The following is a 17,795-nucleotide window of genomic DNA, read 5'->3' on the forward strand; positions in this document are numbered from 1 at the left end:
TACGTCAGCAGAGCTGCATTCTTTCTGGAGACTCCAGGTGAAATCTTTTTTCTTACTTTTCCAGCTTTAGAAGTTGCATGTATTTCTTGTCATCTTCCCCTTTCATCTTCAAAGCCCAAAATGGCCATTCATGTCACTGACTCTCTTGTGCCTCCCTCTCCACTTCAGAAGGATCCTTGTGATTACATCAGGATTATTCAACTAACCTCGAGATGGGTAATATTCCCATCTCGAGGTTAGTTGTTTAGAAACTGTAATTTCTTCTGAAACTTTAATTTTTCCTTTGCTGTGTAACCTAATGTATTCATGGGTTCTGAGGATAAGGACATGGAAATGTCTGGGAAGGTCATTATTTTGTGTAATGGGGTATAAAAATTGACTACAGATGAAGATTTCAGATCACTAACCTTTAACTGGATAGCTATCTGATTACTGTGGTCTCATGTTTGAGCAAATATGCCAAGTTTTTCCAAAAAATAATATATTTATTGTTGTAATTGTGATGATAACTGTGGCAGAATTGCGTGGGGATTTCACTATATAAATATAGAATATAGGGTGCAGTTTCCACAGTCTTCATTTCATAATGTTGTTTCTAGCAAGGGAAATTTTGTTTCTTAAGAAAAAGCCTATTAAAAAGTTAATATTTGCAGTGATAAAACACATTTCTGAATCCTATTTTAAACCAATTTGCACCTATTAGAATGTGTTGAACTGAAAAAGGAAGCATCCATATTTTCAGTGTGTCAAATGCAAATGTTTCCTGTATTTTCATATTTCAGGGCTGAGAATGCTCCTCAGGCCAGCTAAATTTTACCACATACATGTCTAATTAAATGCTCAAACACATCGGGGCCAATGTAAATAATACTGATTTCTGTTTCTTTATAATATACATCATTTACAGTAGATAGAAACATACAAAGTCCATGTAAAATAGTAACCATTCTGTTGGCAGAAACACCTAATTTTCTGCCACTTTTGATTTATGCAAGTACATGTGAGACCGTCGAACCAGAATAGCTTGCAACCAAACAGCTGAAATTCTGATCCCTGCTCTGTCATTTTCGTGCTGTCTGACCTTAACAGTTGGCTTCTTCATTTTAAAAATAGAGGTAAAAATATTAACTTCAATTGTTATTAGGAGAGTTAGATAAGATCAATTAATTTCTCCAAAAATGTTTATTGAGTGTCTACTCATAGGCAGGCACTTTTTCTAGTTAGGCATAAGGCAATGAGCAAGTAAGACAAAGCCCCACTCTCCGACTCACATTCTGGGAGTGGGGAGACATGCAATACACCAATAGATAGTACAGTGTGTTTTACAGTAACAAGTGCTAAAGATGAACCATGAAGGGGGATAAGGATCCAGGGGTGTTGTCTGGGAAAAACCTCATTTAGAAGGTGACATTTGGCAAAGACCTAAAGAAAGTGAGGGAGTCAGATGTGCTATTACCTGGAGAAAAAGAAGTATCCAAAGAGAAGAGTATTTTCAAATGTATCAAGTGGAAAGAAGCATGGCATTCCTAAGTACACAAATAAGGTGAGTATAACTGAAGGTGGGAGAGTGAAGGATAGTATGACACAGGTAGGTATGGAGAGCCAGAGCTATACTTTTCAGGAGGGCTCATGTGAAGGCTTTATTTCCACCCTAAGAGTAAAGCGTAGCCACTGGTGGGTAAGCTTGATGATAATGTAATTTTATTTGTGGTTTTATTAAACACTTTAGTTTCTATAAAGACAATAGATCAGGAGAAAGCAAGAACTGAGTAAATCGAGGAAGATAGAGAAATGAATGGGCTATTATGGTATTCCAGATGAGCCATAACAATGGCTTGCACTATGGTGATAGCAGGAGAGATGAAGAGCAGAAAGAAAGATTTGGGACCTAGAATTGACAGAATTTGGTGACACATTGGATTTGGGATATGAATGAGAAACCACTGAGATGACTCCCAAAATTTTGGTATGAACCACTAGGTGAATGGTGGGATCATTTTGCGAAAAGAGGAGTATATAGAGAGATAGTGTGGCAATTAATTAAATTAATTAGTGTGGAATTGAGAAGGTGGGCAAGATCATGAGTTCAGTTTTAAAAATTCACATTTGAAAGTCCCGCTTGTGAGATGTCCAATGAACTACTGAAAAGGAGGGAGTTGAATACACAGGTGTGAAGCTCATGATAGAGAGTTGGCCTGGAGTTTAGGACTGCTGAAGGTTGAAATAATAAATAGCTTAGAGAATCAGTGTTTAAGGGGCTTAGACATGCTTCAGCTAAGGAAAACAAAATGCACTGAGGGAATATTTGGAGAAAAAGTAGTAAATCTGAGCATCTTCTACTGACTGTGAAGCTGGAATGGCTTATGCTCAGGAACAAGTAGGATGTGTAGAAGTAAAGTTCTTGAAGGGATAAAATGCACTGGGCCTTTGGAGGATGTGGAATGCCTCTAACTTGTGCAGATTTGCTTACCATCACCTCCATGTATTGATGATAACTTTCACCTATCACATCAGATTACATTTAAAAGTAAATGTATGATAAATTCTATTTAATATTGAACTTTTAGATGATTATTTTTCCAAATGATATATTGTGACTTTTTGCACATTATATGATACTAATGTATTTCAAGTTTTATAGCTCACCTAAGTGAACTATATTTTCCCAAAACTTAACCACTAAGAAATGAAACACAAGTTGATAGCAAGTTATGAAATCCATAAAGATAAATGGACTAAAACAAATACTATATGTATTTTCTTTCCAGTTACCCTATTTTATTGTAATCTCATTGTTAAAGTAAAATTAAAAGGGAGCAATACTCTAGGGGCGGGGATGTGGAAAGCCGCATCAGAGGGAACCTGGGAGAAGAGCCTGGTCTGTGCCCATGCTGGGGAGGGGAGAGAAGAAGGGGTGGGTCCCCATAGAATACCACCCATGCCACAGCAAGCTTACAGGCCTGCTAGCTAGCTGAAAGCTGTGCTTCCCAGTGCATCCCCTCTCCCCACCCCCACCACCCCCTATGCTCTCGCCGAGCCTGGGGCTGCCTGCCATCCAGGAGGGCTGGCCTCAACAATTGCCTGAAGCCTACCACCGCAGGGGCTGTCCCTGCACAGGCCTGCTTGCCCTTTGGAGGGGCTACACTTCCACAGAGCAGCACCAACCACCACCAGCCCCCGAGAAAAGGCCTGTAGCCCAGAAAAGCTAGAACAAGCCTAGCCAGGCCGTGAATAGATCTGCCTAACTCTCGGATGGTTTTTCTGAGTCAGGCTGCCCCGGGGAGGAGCCTCTTGGGTTTCCAATGGCCCTGCTACCCGCCCTAGCCCCCAGGGGGTGCCCCACTCCCACGGAATAGCTGCTCAGCACCACCAGCCCCCTGGAGGACCCCCTGCAGCCCATAAAAGCTGCAACAAGCTTGGCCAGACTGTGAAATGTTCCGCCTACATTCACAGGCTGTCCTTCTGAGTTGGGCTGCCCTAGGGAAGAGCCTCTTAGGTTCTCAGTGACCCAGATAGCTGCTCCAGCCCCCAGGGGGTGCTGCACTCCTGAGGAACAGCTGCCCAACACCGCCAACCCCCTGCAAGAACCCCACAGCCTAAAAACACCAGAGCAAGCTCTGCATGACCAAGTGAAATCTGCTACCATCGTGGTGTGGACCTCCAGGTCCTGTCTGCCCTCAGGAAGCCCTCCTTTGCTTCAAAGAAACACTGTTGGCCCCATCAACACTCCAGAAAAGCCACACTGCCTCAAAAAAGATTGACCAACAACGCCAGCCCTCAGGAAATATTCCACGGCAGTGACAAGGCAAACACTGCCCGGTCACGGAGAGTACAACTCCCTCAGGAGAAAGAAAACAACAAGCAAGATGAAGAAGCAGAGAAACCACCCCCAGTCAAACCAACAGGAGAACTCACCTAAAACAGTCAACAATGAAACAGATCTCGGCAGTCTGACAGACCTGGAGTTCAAAAGAGAAATAGTGAAAATACTGAAGGAATTAAGAGAAGATATGAACAGTATTGCAGATACCCTCAGAAAGGAACTAGAAAATATAAGGAGGAGCCAAGAAAAACTAGAACATTCATTTGCAGAGATGCAAACTGAACTAAGGGCAGTAAAAACCAGAATGAATAATGCAGAAGAATGAATCAGTGATATGGAAGATAGAGTAATGGAAATCACTCAATCCGGTCAACAGACAGAAAACTGAATCAAAAAACTGGAAAGCAATATAAGAGACCTAAGGGATAACATAAAGCAGGCCAATCTACACATAATAGGAATTCCAGAAGGAGTAGAAAAAGATAAGGGGGTGGAAAATATATTTGAAGAAATTATCGCTGGAAACTTCCCAAATCTAAAGGATACTGGGTTCAAGATACAGGAAGCACAGAGGGCCCCAAACAAACTGAACCCAAATAGACCCACAGCAAGACACATCATAATAAAAATGGCAAAAGTTAGTGATAAAGAGAGGATCCTAAAGGCAGCAATGAGAAAAACAGAATGTTACCTACAAGGGAACCCCCATAAGAATATCAGCTGACTTCTCTACAGAAACACTACAGGCCAGGAGGGAATGGCAAGAGATATTTAAAGTGCTCAAAGGAAAAAATATGCACCCTAGAATACGCTATCCAGCAAGAATATCATTTAAAATAGAAGGGGAAATAAAAATTTTTTCCAACAAACAAAAACTTAAAGAATACAGCAACACAAAACCCAGGTTAAAGGAAATATTGAAAGGGCTTCTCTAAACCAAAAAGAAGGGAAGGAAAGGGAAGAAAAAAGAAAAAAAAAAGAAGAAGAAGAAGAGGAAGAACTAGGACTGAGGAAACTGCAATCAGAGAGCAGTCACTCAAATAAGCCAGCATACAGATTTAATCATGAACATGCTTCAAACAAAATAAAATTAAAAAGAAAAAAATAAAAAAGAGTCATCAAAACCATAAAATGTGGGCAAGGGATGTTAGGAAGGAAATAACCCTTTTTGTTTGTTTGTTTGTATGTTTCTCTTCTTAATTTTAATATAGTAATGAAGTGTTTGAACTTATAGGACCATCAGGCTGAAACACACAATTATGGGAAGGGGTTAGCATACTTAAAAAACACAGCAACCACAAGCCAAAACCAAATATTGCATTTGCAAAAAAATGAAAATAAAATACACTCAAGCAGATAATAACAGGAGACCATCCAACCAAAAAAAAAAAAAAAAAAGAAAGGAAGAATGGAGAACCATAGAATCAACTGGAACACGAGGTTCAAAATGGCAATAAATAATCATCTATCAATGATCACCTTAAATGTCAATGGACTGAACGCCCCAATCAAAAGACACAGAGTGGCTGAGTGGATAAAAAGGCAAAAACCTTCAATATGCTGCCTACAAGAAACTCACCTTAGGGCAAAAGATACATATAGATTGAAAGTGAAAGGGTGGGGAAAAATAGTTCACGCCAATAGACATGACAGAAAAGCAGGAGTCGCAACACTCATATCAGACAAAATAGACTTTAAAACCAAAGACATAAAGAAAGACAAAGAAGGACACTACTTAATGATTAAGGGATCCATCCAAGGAGAGGACGTTACTATCATCAACATACATGCCCCAAATACAGGAGCGCCCAGATACATACAACAAATATTAACAGACATAAAGGGAGCTATTGATGAGAATACAATCATAGTAGGAGACCTTAATACCCCCCTCACATCAATGGACAGGTCCTCTAGACAGAAAACCAATAAAGCAACAGAGATCCTAAAGGAAACAATAGAAAAGTTAGACTTCCTTGATATCTTCAGGACACTACATCCAAAAAAAGCAGAAGACACATTCTTCTCAAATGCTCATGGAACATTCTCAAGAATCGACCACATCTTGGGACACAAAGCGAATCTCAATAAATTTAGGAGCATAGAAATCATCTCAAGTACCTTCTCGGACCACAAGGCCATGAAATTAGAAACCAACCATGGGAAAAGGAAAGAGAAAAAACCTACTGCATGGAGACTCAACAACATGCTACTAAAAACACCAATGGGTCAATGAGGACATCAAGAAGGAAATTAAAAACTACCTTGAAACAAATGATAATGACGACACAACCTCTCAAAATCTATGGGATGCTGTGAAAGCAGTGCTCAGAGGGAAATTTATAGCAATACAGGCCTTTCTCCAAAAAGAAGAAAGATCCCAAATTGACAACTTAACCCTCCACCTAAAGGAATTAGAAAAAGAAGAACAAAAACGTCCTAAAGTCAGCAGAAGGAAGGAAATTATAAAGACCAAAGAAGAAATCCATAAAATAGAGACTCAAAAAACAATAGAGAAAATTAATAAAACCAAGAGCTGGTTCTTTGAAAAGGTGCACAAAATTGACAAACCCCTGGCCAGACTCACTAAAAAGAGGAGAGAAAGAACCCAAATAACCAAAATTAGAAATGAAAATGGAGAAATCACAACGGATACAGCAGAAATACAAAAACCCATAAGAGAATACTAGGAACAACTATATGGCAACAAGTTTGACAATCTGGAAGAAATGGACAATTTTCTAGAATCTTACAGCCTGCCAAAACTGAATCAAGTAGAAACAGACCAACTGAACAGACCCATCACTAGAAATGAAATTGAAGAGGTCATAAAATCACTCCCTACAAATGAAAGTCCAGGACCAGATGGCTTCACAGGTGAATTTTATCAAACATATAAAGAGGAATTGGTGCCCATCCTCCTTAAACTCTTTCAAAAGGTTGAAGAAGAAGGACTACTCCCAAAGACATTCTATGATGCCACCATCACCTTCATTCCAAAACCAGACAGAGATACCACCAAAAAGAAAACTATCGCCCAATATCATTGATGAATATAGATGCAAAAATTCTCAACAAAAGCTTAGCCAACCGAATCCAACAACATACCAAAAAACTTATACACCATGACCAGGTGGGGTTCATCCCAGGTTCACAAGGATGGTTCAACATACACAAATCAATCAGCATCATACACCACATTAACAAAACAAAAGTCAAAAATCATATGATCATCTCAATAGATGCAGAAAAAGCATTTGACAAAGTCCAACATCCCTTCATGATCAAGACCCTCGCCAATGTGGGTATAGAGGGAACATTCCTGAATATGATTAAAGCCATTTATGAGAAACCCACAGCAAATATAATCCTCAATGGGGAAAAACTGAAAGCCTTCTCACTCCAATCGGGAACAAGACAGGGATGCCCACTCTCACCACTGCTCTTCAACATCGTTTTGGAAGTCCTGGCCACAGCAGTTAGACAAACAAAAGAAATAAAAGGCATCCGTATAGGAAGAGAAGAGATCAAACTGTCACTGTATGCAGATGACATGATACTATACATAGAAAACCCTAAGGACTCAACCCCAAAACTACCTGAACTGATTCATAAATTCAGCAAAGTAGCAGGATATAAGATGAACATTCAGAAGTCAGTTGCATTTCTGTATACCAGAAATGAAATATTAGAAAAGGAATACAAAAATACGATACCTTTTAAAATTGCACCTCCCAAAATCAAATACCTTGGAATACACCTGACCAAGGAGGTAAAGGACCTATATGCCGAGAACTATAAAACTTTAATCAAAGAAATCAAAGAAGATGTAAAGAAATGGAAAGATATTCCATGTTCCTGGATTGGGAAAAGCAATATTGTAAAAATGGCCATACTACCCAAAGCAATCTACAGATTCAATGCCATCCCTATCAAATTACCCAGGACATTTTTCACAGAACTAGAACAAACACTCCAAACATTTACATGGAACCACAAAAGACCCAGAATCGCCAAAGCAATCCTGAGAAACACAAACCAAGCAGGAGGCATCACTCTCCCAGACTTCAAGAAATACTACAAAGCCACAGTCATCAAAACAGTGTGGTACTGGGATCAAAACAGACAGACAGACCAATGGAACAGAATAGAGAACCCGGAAATAAACCCTGACACCTATGGTCAATTAATCTTTGACAAGGGAGGCAAGAACACAAAATGGGAAAAAGAAAGTCTACTCAGCAAGCATTGCTGGGAAACCTGGACAGCTGCATGCAAAGCAATGAAACGAGAACACACCCTCACACCATGCACAAAAATAAACTCCAAATGGCTGAAAGACTTAAATATACGACAGGACACCATCAAACTCCTAGAAGAAAACATAGGCAAAACACTCTCGGACATCAACATCATGAATATTGTCTCAGGTCAGTCTCCCAAAGCAATCGAAATCAGAGCAAAAATAAACCCATGGGACCTCATCAAACTGAAAAGCTTTTGCACAGCAAAGGAAACCCAAAAGAAAACAAAAGACAACTTTCAGAATGGGAGAAAACAGTTTCAAATGATGCAACTGACAAGGGCTTAATCTCTAGAATATATAAACAACTTATACAACCCAACAGCAAAAAAGCCAATCAATCCATGGAAAAATGGGCAAAAGACCTGAATAGACTGTTCTCCAAAGAAGATATACAGATGGCCAGCAAACACATGAAAAAATGCTCAACATCGCTGATTATAAGAGAAACGCAAATCAAAACTACCATGAGATACCACCTCACACCAGTCAGAATGGCCATCATTAATAAATCCACAAATAACAAGTGCTGGAGGGGGTGTGGAGAAAAGGGAACCCTCCTGCACCGCTGGTGGGAATGTAAACTGGTACAGCCACTATGGAGAACAGTCTGGAGATACCTTAGAAATCTATACATAGAACTTCCATATGACCCCGCAATCCCACTCTTGGGCATCTATCCGGACAAAACTCCACTTAAAAGAGACACGTGCACCCGCATGTTCATTGCAGCACTATTCACGATAGCCAGGACATGGAAACAACCCAAATGTCCATCGACAGAGGATTGGATTCGGAAGAGGTGGTATATATACACAATGGAATACTACTCAGCCATCAAAAAGAATGACATAATGCCATTTGCAGCCACACGGATGGAACTAGAGACTCTGATCCTGAGTGAAATGAGCCAGAAAGACAAAGACAAATACCATATGATATCACTTATAAGTGGAATCTAATATCCAGCACAAATGAACATCTCCTCAGAAAAGAAAATCATGGCCTCGGAGAAGGGACTTGTGGCTGCCTGATGGGAGGGGGAGGGAGTGGGAGGGATCGGGAGCTTGGGCTCATCAGACACAACTTAGAATAGATTTACAAGGAGATCCTGCTGAATAGCATTGAGAACTTTGTCTAGATACTCATGTTGCAACAGAAGAAAGGGTGGGGGAAAAAAATGTAATTGTAATGTATACATGTAAGGATAACCTGACCCCCTTGCTCTACAGTGGGAAAATTAAAAAAAAATAATTAAAAAAAAGTAAAATTATGTGTGGTTACTACATACTCTTACTATTCACATAAAAATGAACCAATATTCATATTCATAGTAAACAGAAAGTTATATCTAAGAGCTTTAAAATATTTACTAAGGTGACACTAAGAAACATGAGTTACATATATCATAGGAGGAAAAGCTTAACCATTTATGGTAGTAATGTAAATGAGGCACAAAATGTGACAGGCCTAAATAATTAAAGAAATAATTACTTGATCAAAAGGCTGATAATTTCAAGTCCTCCATGATATACCAAGTTTAAAAGGAATAAACATATCCAGCTATTCAAAGAATTTCCAGAACTATTGAAATACCTAAGAATATGATAGAGAGCTATAAAAATAGGCAAAAAAAAAGAAGAAAAATAATTTTCTAAAAGAAAAAACTTTAAAATTTTCTCCGAACTTTAATTGGGCTTGGAATAGAAAATATAACAATTTTACTAATAGATAATATAGAGAGGAAAGTATTTAAATTATGAAAAAAGTGAAAGGTATATTTTGGAGGATATAAAAATTAAGAGCATATTAATGAACAACTAAAAACTGTAGTAGTTAGTAACCATGTAATACTATGTATGCTTTCAAGAAGGAGTGTGAGATGATTGGTTTTTGGGGTTTTTTTGTTGATTGATTAGTTTGTGACTTCATTCAAGCTCTAGAATCTGAGCTGTATCTTGAAAAATAAAACATGTGTGCTAATAAAATAAAATAAAATTCCATTTCCCCAATGTTATGCAAACTGTATTAATTTTAAAACATGTATTTGTAATGATGAGATAAAAGCACCACCCTCTCTGCAATCCTTCAGCTGCTCAAAAGATGTCTCAACATTTCCTTGCTAGCTAAACCAAAAGATCTCCCAGTGAGAGAGTCCTCTGTGTGCAATGTTCAGCTGCTCTCATACCTTTGATGTCAGTAAAAATATTAACTTCGGATAGACTAAGTTAAATATATTTTATTCCCTGCAGAGAGCTTGGTAGCAGTTATCTTGCCCCTCCCTTATTCTTGGATTTCTCCTCACCTAGAATGACTTTCTCAAATTTATGCAAAAAAAAGCACCATTTTCTCTTTTTTTATTTATTAAAAATCCTTTCTCCTTTTTTTCTAATACATCACCCACAAACCACTATTTCTATTTATGTAAAATAAAAATTTTGCATTTGAGTGATCTAACCTGTAGAGGAAACTACATTAGATATGATTTAATTTCATGTTGCACATGAGCAAATTTAGAGGAAAACAGAAATGTGTGTTATGTACATCTTTCAGGTTTAATTTCCACATCATTATCACTTTTACTTTTTATTGTTTTGCATTGTTCTAATCTTTTTAATGTCAGATCACTTAAGGGAATGATTAATGTGAAGTTTTTTTTTTCTTTTTTTCTTTTTATTTTTTGGGGCTCCACCTGGGCATATGGAGGAACCCAGGCTAGGGGTCCAATCAGAGCTACAGCTGCCAGCCTACGCCACAACCACAGCAGTGCAGGATCCTAGCTGCATCTGTGAACTACACCACAGCTCACAGCAATGTTGGATTCTTAACCCACTGAGCAAGGACCGGGAGCAAACCCACAAGTTGCTTAATATATATAATAAGACAATTTATATATAAATCCCAGTGAAATTAATACTGTTGTGTCAATGAAGATTTTTATTACCAATAATGAGGCAAGCAACAGAAAGGAGAAGCAGGGGGAAAAAATACAAAACTCTCAGATCTGGTAGTTTGTCTAGAAAGGCGCTTCTACCATCAATTTGCCATTCCTCCTTCTCCTTTTTTCTTCTTCTTTCACCACACTTAATAGTACCTACTACTGTGGGCAGAGTTAAGTATCGGTCATTGGAAAAATGAAGGCAATCAATCTGTGTTTTTTGGCCTCAAAAGGTCATAATCTTGTTGGAAGATATAATTAGCAAATTTCCATTTCAAGGTAATGTAATGGAGGAGCTGCTATGGGAACATGAAGAAAGAACTAATTTTGCTTTGAAAGTCTGGAAAATCTGCCCATTAATTTGACAGTGGAGCATAAATATAATATGATAACCAGAGTTTATTGGAAGAATAAGACAGAAAGACGCAGCATTCTAGGTAATGAGGTTAGAAAGAAACAAAATTAGTGTGGGAGAGTAAGTTAAATTAAACCTCTATATCAAAAATAAGGTATACCTGTCCAAAATAATTTTTATGCTCTTCAGTGGAACTTTATGTTTTTTTTCCCATTCAGTTATAGCCTTGTATTTGATGATTAGAATTTTGGATTTTATTGGATGAAAATCATTAAAGAAATATGATCAGTAAAATAACATGATACATTTGTATTTTAGATTTTTATTATAGTATGTTATAACCGGGAAATATACGAGGAGATGATAGTGGAAGCAAGGACAAATAGTCTCTAAAAAATGTTTAGAAACAATTGGAGACTGGACAAAAAGAGGAGATAATAGACTGAAGAGAGACTTGAAATATAAAATATATGACTTTTAGGGAGTTTCCGGCGTGGCGCAGTGGTTAACGAATCCGACTAGGAACCATGAGGTTGCGGGTTCGGTCCCTGCCCTTGCTCAGTGGGTTGACGATCCGGCGTTGCTGTGAGCTGTGGTGTGGGTTGCAGACGCGGCTCGGATCCCGCGTTGCTGTGGCTCTGGCGTAGGCCGGTGGCTACAGCTCCGATTGGACCCCTAGCCTGGGAACCTCCATATGCTGCAGGGGCGGCCCAAGAAATAGCTAAAAGACAAAAAAAAAAAAATATATATATATATATATATATATATGACTTTTAAACATATGGGGGAGTTCCCGTCGTGGCGCAGTGGTTAACGAATCCGACTAGGAACCATGAGGTTGCGGGTTTGATCCCTGGCCTTGCTCAGTGGGTTAAGGATCCAGCGTTGCTGTGAGCTGTGGTGTAAGTCGCAGATGCAGCTCGGATCCCATGTTGCTGTGGCTCTGGCAGGCCGGTGGCTACAGCTCCGATTTGACCTCTAGCCTGGGAACCTCCATATGCCGTGGGAGCGGCCCCAGAAAAGGCAAAAAGACAAAATAAATAAATAAATAAATATAAATAAATAAATAAACATATGGGCCATTTTATTTTGGGTAATTGCGAAGTAAGTCTTCTTGATATAATCAATATCACATTAATCTTTTTAGCACTTAAAATAGATTTTGTGAATCACTAGGGAAGATAATAAATACCATGTATTTTATACTTTGTATGCGTGTATGTATTTGTATATATATATTCACACACACTTACATATGTTACATACAGATACATAAAACTTACATTCTGAAATATAGCCTGTAAACACTACTCATGGAGAATGAGGATAGCCAAGATTATGTAGTAGATATCATATTATGTCATTATATGTTGGAACTGGAATTCAAACTCATATCTGTTCTACTTCCACTTTTATTCATTGGGTAACCAAATGCATTAATCACAGAAACCAGAGCTAATATGAATAAAATGAGATTGGGGTAGGGGACTTGGCCTGCTAAATGTCTCTCCTCATTTATTTGTGAAGCCTCTGCAGAACTGTTGAGGTTCTTTAGGGGCAACATTTCTAAATCAATAGTCTATACTATTTTCTATTTTGTGGACTCTAGCATACTATATCACTGGCATGAACATAGAGCATACATATAATTATTTTAGTTACCCAAAATAAAATGGCCCATATGTCTAAAAGTCTTATATATTTTATATAATATATAATGATGCTAAAGCATCATTTGAGCATATTACATATTTTGTGGGATAGCTTTTAATTGCAGAATACTAATTTTTATGAAAGCATAATTGATTTACAGTGTTATATTAGTTTTGTGTTTATAGATTGCACTCTAGTTAAAGTATTATAAAATAGGCTATATTACCTGTGCTGTACAATAGATCTTTGTTATTTATTTTATGCATAGTAGTTTGTATCTCTTAATCTCCTACCCCTATCTTGTCCCCACCCCCATTCCCTCTTCCCACTGGTAACCACCAGCTATTCTCAATACCTGCGTCTGTTTTGTTATATTTATTTGTTTGTTTCATTTTTTTTTAGATTTCATACATAAGTGATAATATACAGTATTTGTCTTTCTTTGCCTCATTTATTTCACTAAGCATAGTATCCTCAAGGTCCATCCATGTTGTTACAAATGGCAATATTTCATTCTTTTTGGCTGAGTAGTATTTCATTGTAAATTTGTATACTATCTCTTCTTTATCTAATCATCTGTTGATGGACATGTTCAGAATACTCATTTTGACTATTTTTTTTCTGTATTGCTAATATAGGTTGGCTTTTTAAGAAATGAGGGCCTGTTGTCAGTATACATTAACTTTTTGTCTCAACCTGAAATTTGGTTCCAAAGGCCAACATGATGTCTTATACATTTGTATGTGTAGTTAATACTTGTTAATTGATTATTATACTGCTTATAATGATTTATCATATACAGATGTAGTTGCCTATGGTCTATGGTTTTTATAATCCTTGGTGGATCCGTATTTCTGAGAGGGAGTTATTTTGTCCATTCAATAGTGCTCTCTTTGGCACAGGTTAAGTTTGAGGATAGAGCAGACAGAATTTAAGATGGCTTCCATAATCCTTAGCTCCTGGTATTCTTGCCTTTGTATAATTTCCTCCTCTTGAGTGTAAGTAGAACCTGTCAATTACTTAAATATATAGAATATGGCAAAGTTGATGAGATGTAACTCCCATGATTATGTTATGTTATATAATACTTCATCTTAGTAGCAGACTTACTCCAGAGTCTCCTTGATGCCTTGACTACATATCCATGTTAAGGAAACATACATGGCAAGGGACTATGTGTAGCCTCTAGGAAGTGAGGGCAATATCTAGAAGCTGAGTGCCACCAATAGCTGACAACCACCAAAAAGGCAGATCCTCAGTCCTACTAGTGCAAAGAAATAAATTCTACCAATGATCTAAGAAAGCTTGGAAGTAAATTCTTCAACAGTCTAGTCTCAAGATGAGACAGTAACTGTGCCAACTTTGATTTCAACCAGTGAGACCGTGAGCAGAGGAGCTAGCTAAGCCATGACCTACCTCCTGACTCCTGAAAACTGTGAAATAATGAAATGCAGTTGTTTTAAGCTACTAAATTTGAGATAATTCGTTAAACAGCAATAGGATACTAATATGGGGGAAGTTGTTTTGATAGCTTTAAATATGTATCTAACTGGTATGATGTAATTATTACAAAAGTTCTTCCTTGTCCAGATAAGGAAAAGTTAGTGTATCTGTTAACAGTATTATAAGGAGAAATAGTAGTACCATAGAGCAAAGGCATAGAGAGCCTCAGGTTGTTTAGGAGAGAAAGAATAGAAATTCCATTCCTCAATCCTGCCTCTGGCACCTACTGTTCTCAGTGTCTATAAGCTTTATGTTTGTAGTTTTTTGTTTGTTTGTCTTGTTTTGGATCCCACATATAAGAGCTATCACATGGTATTATCTTTACCTTTCTGACTTATTTTCCTTAGCCTAATGATTTCAAAATCCATACATGTTGTCACAAATGGTATTTCATTTTTTATGGCAGAATAATATCCACTTTGTGTCTATCTGTCTATCTATCTATCTATCTATCTATCTATCTATCTATCTATCTATATCTATCTGACAGCTTTTTCATACTACTTGGGTTATTCTCATAGCTTGCCTATTGAAAATAACACTGCAATAAGTATGGTGGCAAATACAGTTTTTTGACTTAGTGTTTTCATTTTCTTCAGGAAAAACCCAGTAGTGGAATTGCTGGATCATATGGTAGTTCTATTTTTAATTTTTTGAGGGAACTCAATACTGTTTCCTATAGCAAAGGCATCAATGTACAGTCCCACCAACAGACCACAAGGGTTCTCTTTTATCCACATGCTTGCCAAAACTTATTTATTATGCTTTTGAAAATAGCCATCATTATCATTATTGTTTTCCCTGGTCCTTGTATTCTGAGCAATGAATTGTCATAAATATTTCACTATAATGATATTACGTTTTTAATTAGAAAAGAATTCTATCAAGCTGCACATATTAGTTGATGAAGTTAATTCAAAGCAACCAAAGTATTTAAAAATGCCAATGAATACTATTTAGACCATGACTTAGTCTTCCAACTTGATGATTGAATAATTTATTCAGTTAACTAAATAGAATAAATAGTGATATTTCTTCTCCTATCCATAAAGAAAGGTAGAAAAAGAAATTTGGATTTCTGCTATGGAACTGAAGTTGTGTTCCTTTCCCCAAATTCATATGTTGAACCCCTTGTCATCAATGTGATGGAATCTGGAGATGGTGCCTTTGGGACATATAAAGTCATGTGAGTGGAGCCCGCATTAATGGGATTAGTGTTTGATAAGAAGATAGGATATGTCAGAGAGCTTGGTCCTTTCCCTTTGTTTTCTGCCATGTGAGGTCACAAAGAGAAGATGGCTGTTTGCAAACCAAAAAGAAGGCCTTCACCAGACATGAGATCTACCAGCACATTGATCTCAAACTTCCCAACCTCCAGAACTATAAGAAATAAATATTTATTATTTAAGCCACTCAGTCTATGGCAAACTGTTGCAGCAACCCAAACTAAGACATTTTCCTTTTGGAAAATAAAGAGAAATATACACTGTATATACTTATATACATTTTATTTTCTCTTTTCTAATTAATGTACATACTAAGAAATAATGAAATCTGGTGACAATTATTGGTACATAACTTAAATTTACTAAACATTGAGGAAAATATTATATAAAATTATACAAAAAGTTAGCTTAATTTAAAAATCAAGTATTTTAATTATATTTTAGTTACACACATATATATTTAGTAACTAGTTCACAATTTTAACTAACAGTGAGAGTAACTAGAACTATTAAATCTATCAAATATGTTAAAAAATTGAATCTAGGCCACATCATCTGTGCACTGTGCAATAACTTTAGGTAGATGGTATGGAAATCATATTTTACACATAATAAGAAACAAATGAAGAGGGAAAATTACAAGTATGATGAAACTTAAGTCCAGATGTTAATTTCCCTTTGTCAACTGGGACTGATGGTGATCTTCATGACCAGCTGATTTCTATTGGTTCATCTAGAGTAACATTTAACCCTCTTAGATCAATATTTAATATCTAAAAAAAAGTAAAATGGTAATTAATTGTTTAATCAGAACTGTGTTTTTTTTTCACAAAAACTAATTCCATAAATAAATGTTCCATAAGTAAACAGGTTCTATAAATTAACAGGTTCTAGCTTGTTTTCCTTATTCATTTTGAGGAATTTTTATTCCAAAGCATTTACAACCATTTCAGTTATACTCTCACTCAACCCACCCATTACACTGAAGATGAAAATAAATCTCAGAGATGGGGAATGGTTGTCAAAATACAATGAAAAACTGAGACTATTAACCAATTATCTTATTTTGTTACTTTACTCTTTCTCCATGACGCCTAAATATGGAGTTACTTGTAACTGCACTATATAAAATCTCTATGCTTTTCACTCTCACATATTAGCTAGTCTATCACACACAAAATTTAGATTTTAGAAATACACTTTTACATCAATCTCAAATGGCTTTAAGATGCTAAATTTATTGCCAATGATTTTATTATACTTGTGCTTCTTTTATTGGAGAGAATCTCTAAAAGACTATATAGAGACTGTACTCAATCATCTGATATTTTTATATGATTTCACTAGACTTTTCCATTGATCTGATACACTCACATGACTTTTCAGTGGCTTAGATCAGAAAGATTAATCCAATCATCAAATATGCAAGAGAAGAGGATGAAAATCAACATTCCTTTACTGTTAATTAAATACCAAGCACTCTCCTGAGGACTTCATAGAATTTATTTGTACTAAAGCACAGCATCCTAGGCTCTATTTCCCACACTTTAGAGTGGAAGAGCTTAAAAGGTAAAAGGTAAATAAATTTCTTAGTATCCTTTAGCTAGTTTGAAACTGACCCATCTTACACCAAAACATAAGTTAGTTCCTTTATATGAAAGTGAAAAATAACAAGTACAGCACATAGCTTTTAATACCTCTACAGATGGCTACCAGGCATAATCACTGCTAGGAAAATGTAAAAGTTGTATTGATAGAGCAATTAAATCATTCTTTGCATATCATTCCCACACCCAAGGAGATGAGCAATCAAGATAAGAAATTGACCATTCCCTCCTTTTCCCATTTATCTATAAAACCTTAGAAAACAGTAGGTGCTCACAAATATTTGTCTTATTTAAATGCACTTAGAAGGGACTAAATAAAATTATATCTTCTTTTGGAATCAGTGAAAAAATGAAATGTAAATTTTTGTTCTTAATATTTACAATTCT

The 17,795-nt window shown here is 36.8% G+C and overlaps 1 protein-coding gene across 1 annotated transcript in view; it reads right to left on the reverse strand.

The window, feature by feature from the left end:
• Window positions 1–16,505: 16,505 nt before the first annotated feature.
• Window positions 16,506–17,795, reverse strand: part of SI (sucrase-isomaltase) — a 79,764-nt gene continuing 78,474 nt past the window's right edge. Inside the window, exon 47 of the mRNA XM_047755123.1 lies at window positions 16,506–16,574. Within this exon, the coding sequence (XP_047611079.1) occupies window positions 16,506–16,574 (69 nt within the window). The remainder of the gene's footprint in view (window positions 16,575–17,795) is intronic.

Source organism: Phacochoerus africanus, chromosome 1 (genome assembly GCF_016906955.1).
Source record: "Phacochoerus africanus isolate WHEZ1 chromosome 1, ROS_Pafr_v1, whole genome shotgun sequence".
NCBI lineage: Eukaryota > Metazoa > Chordata > Mammalia > Artiodactyla > Suidae > Phacochoerus > Phacochoerus africanus.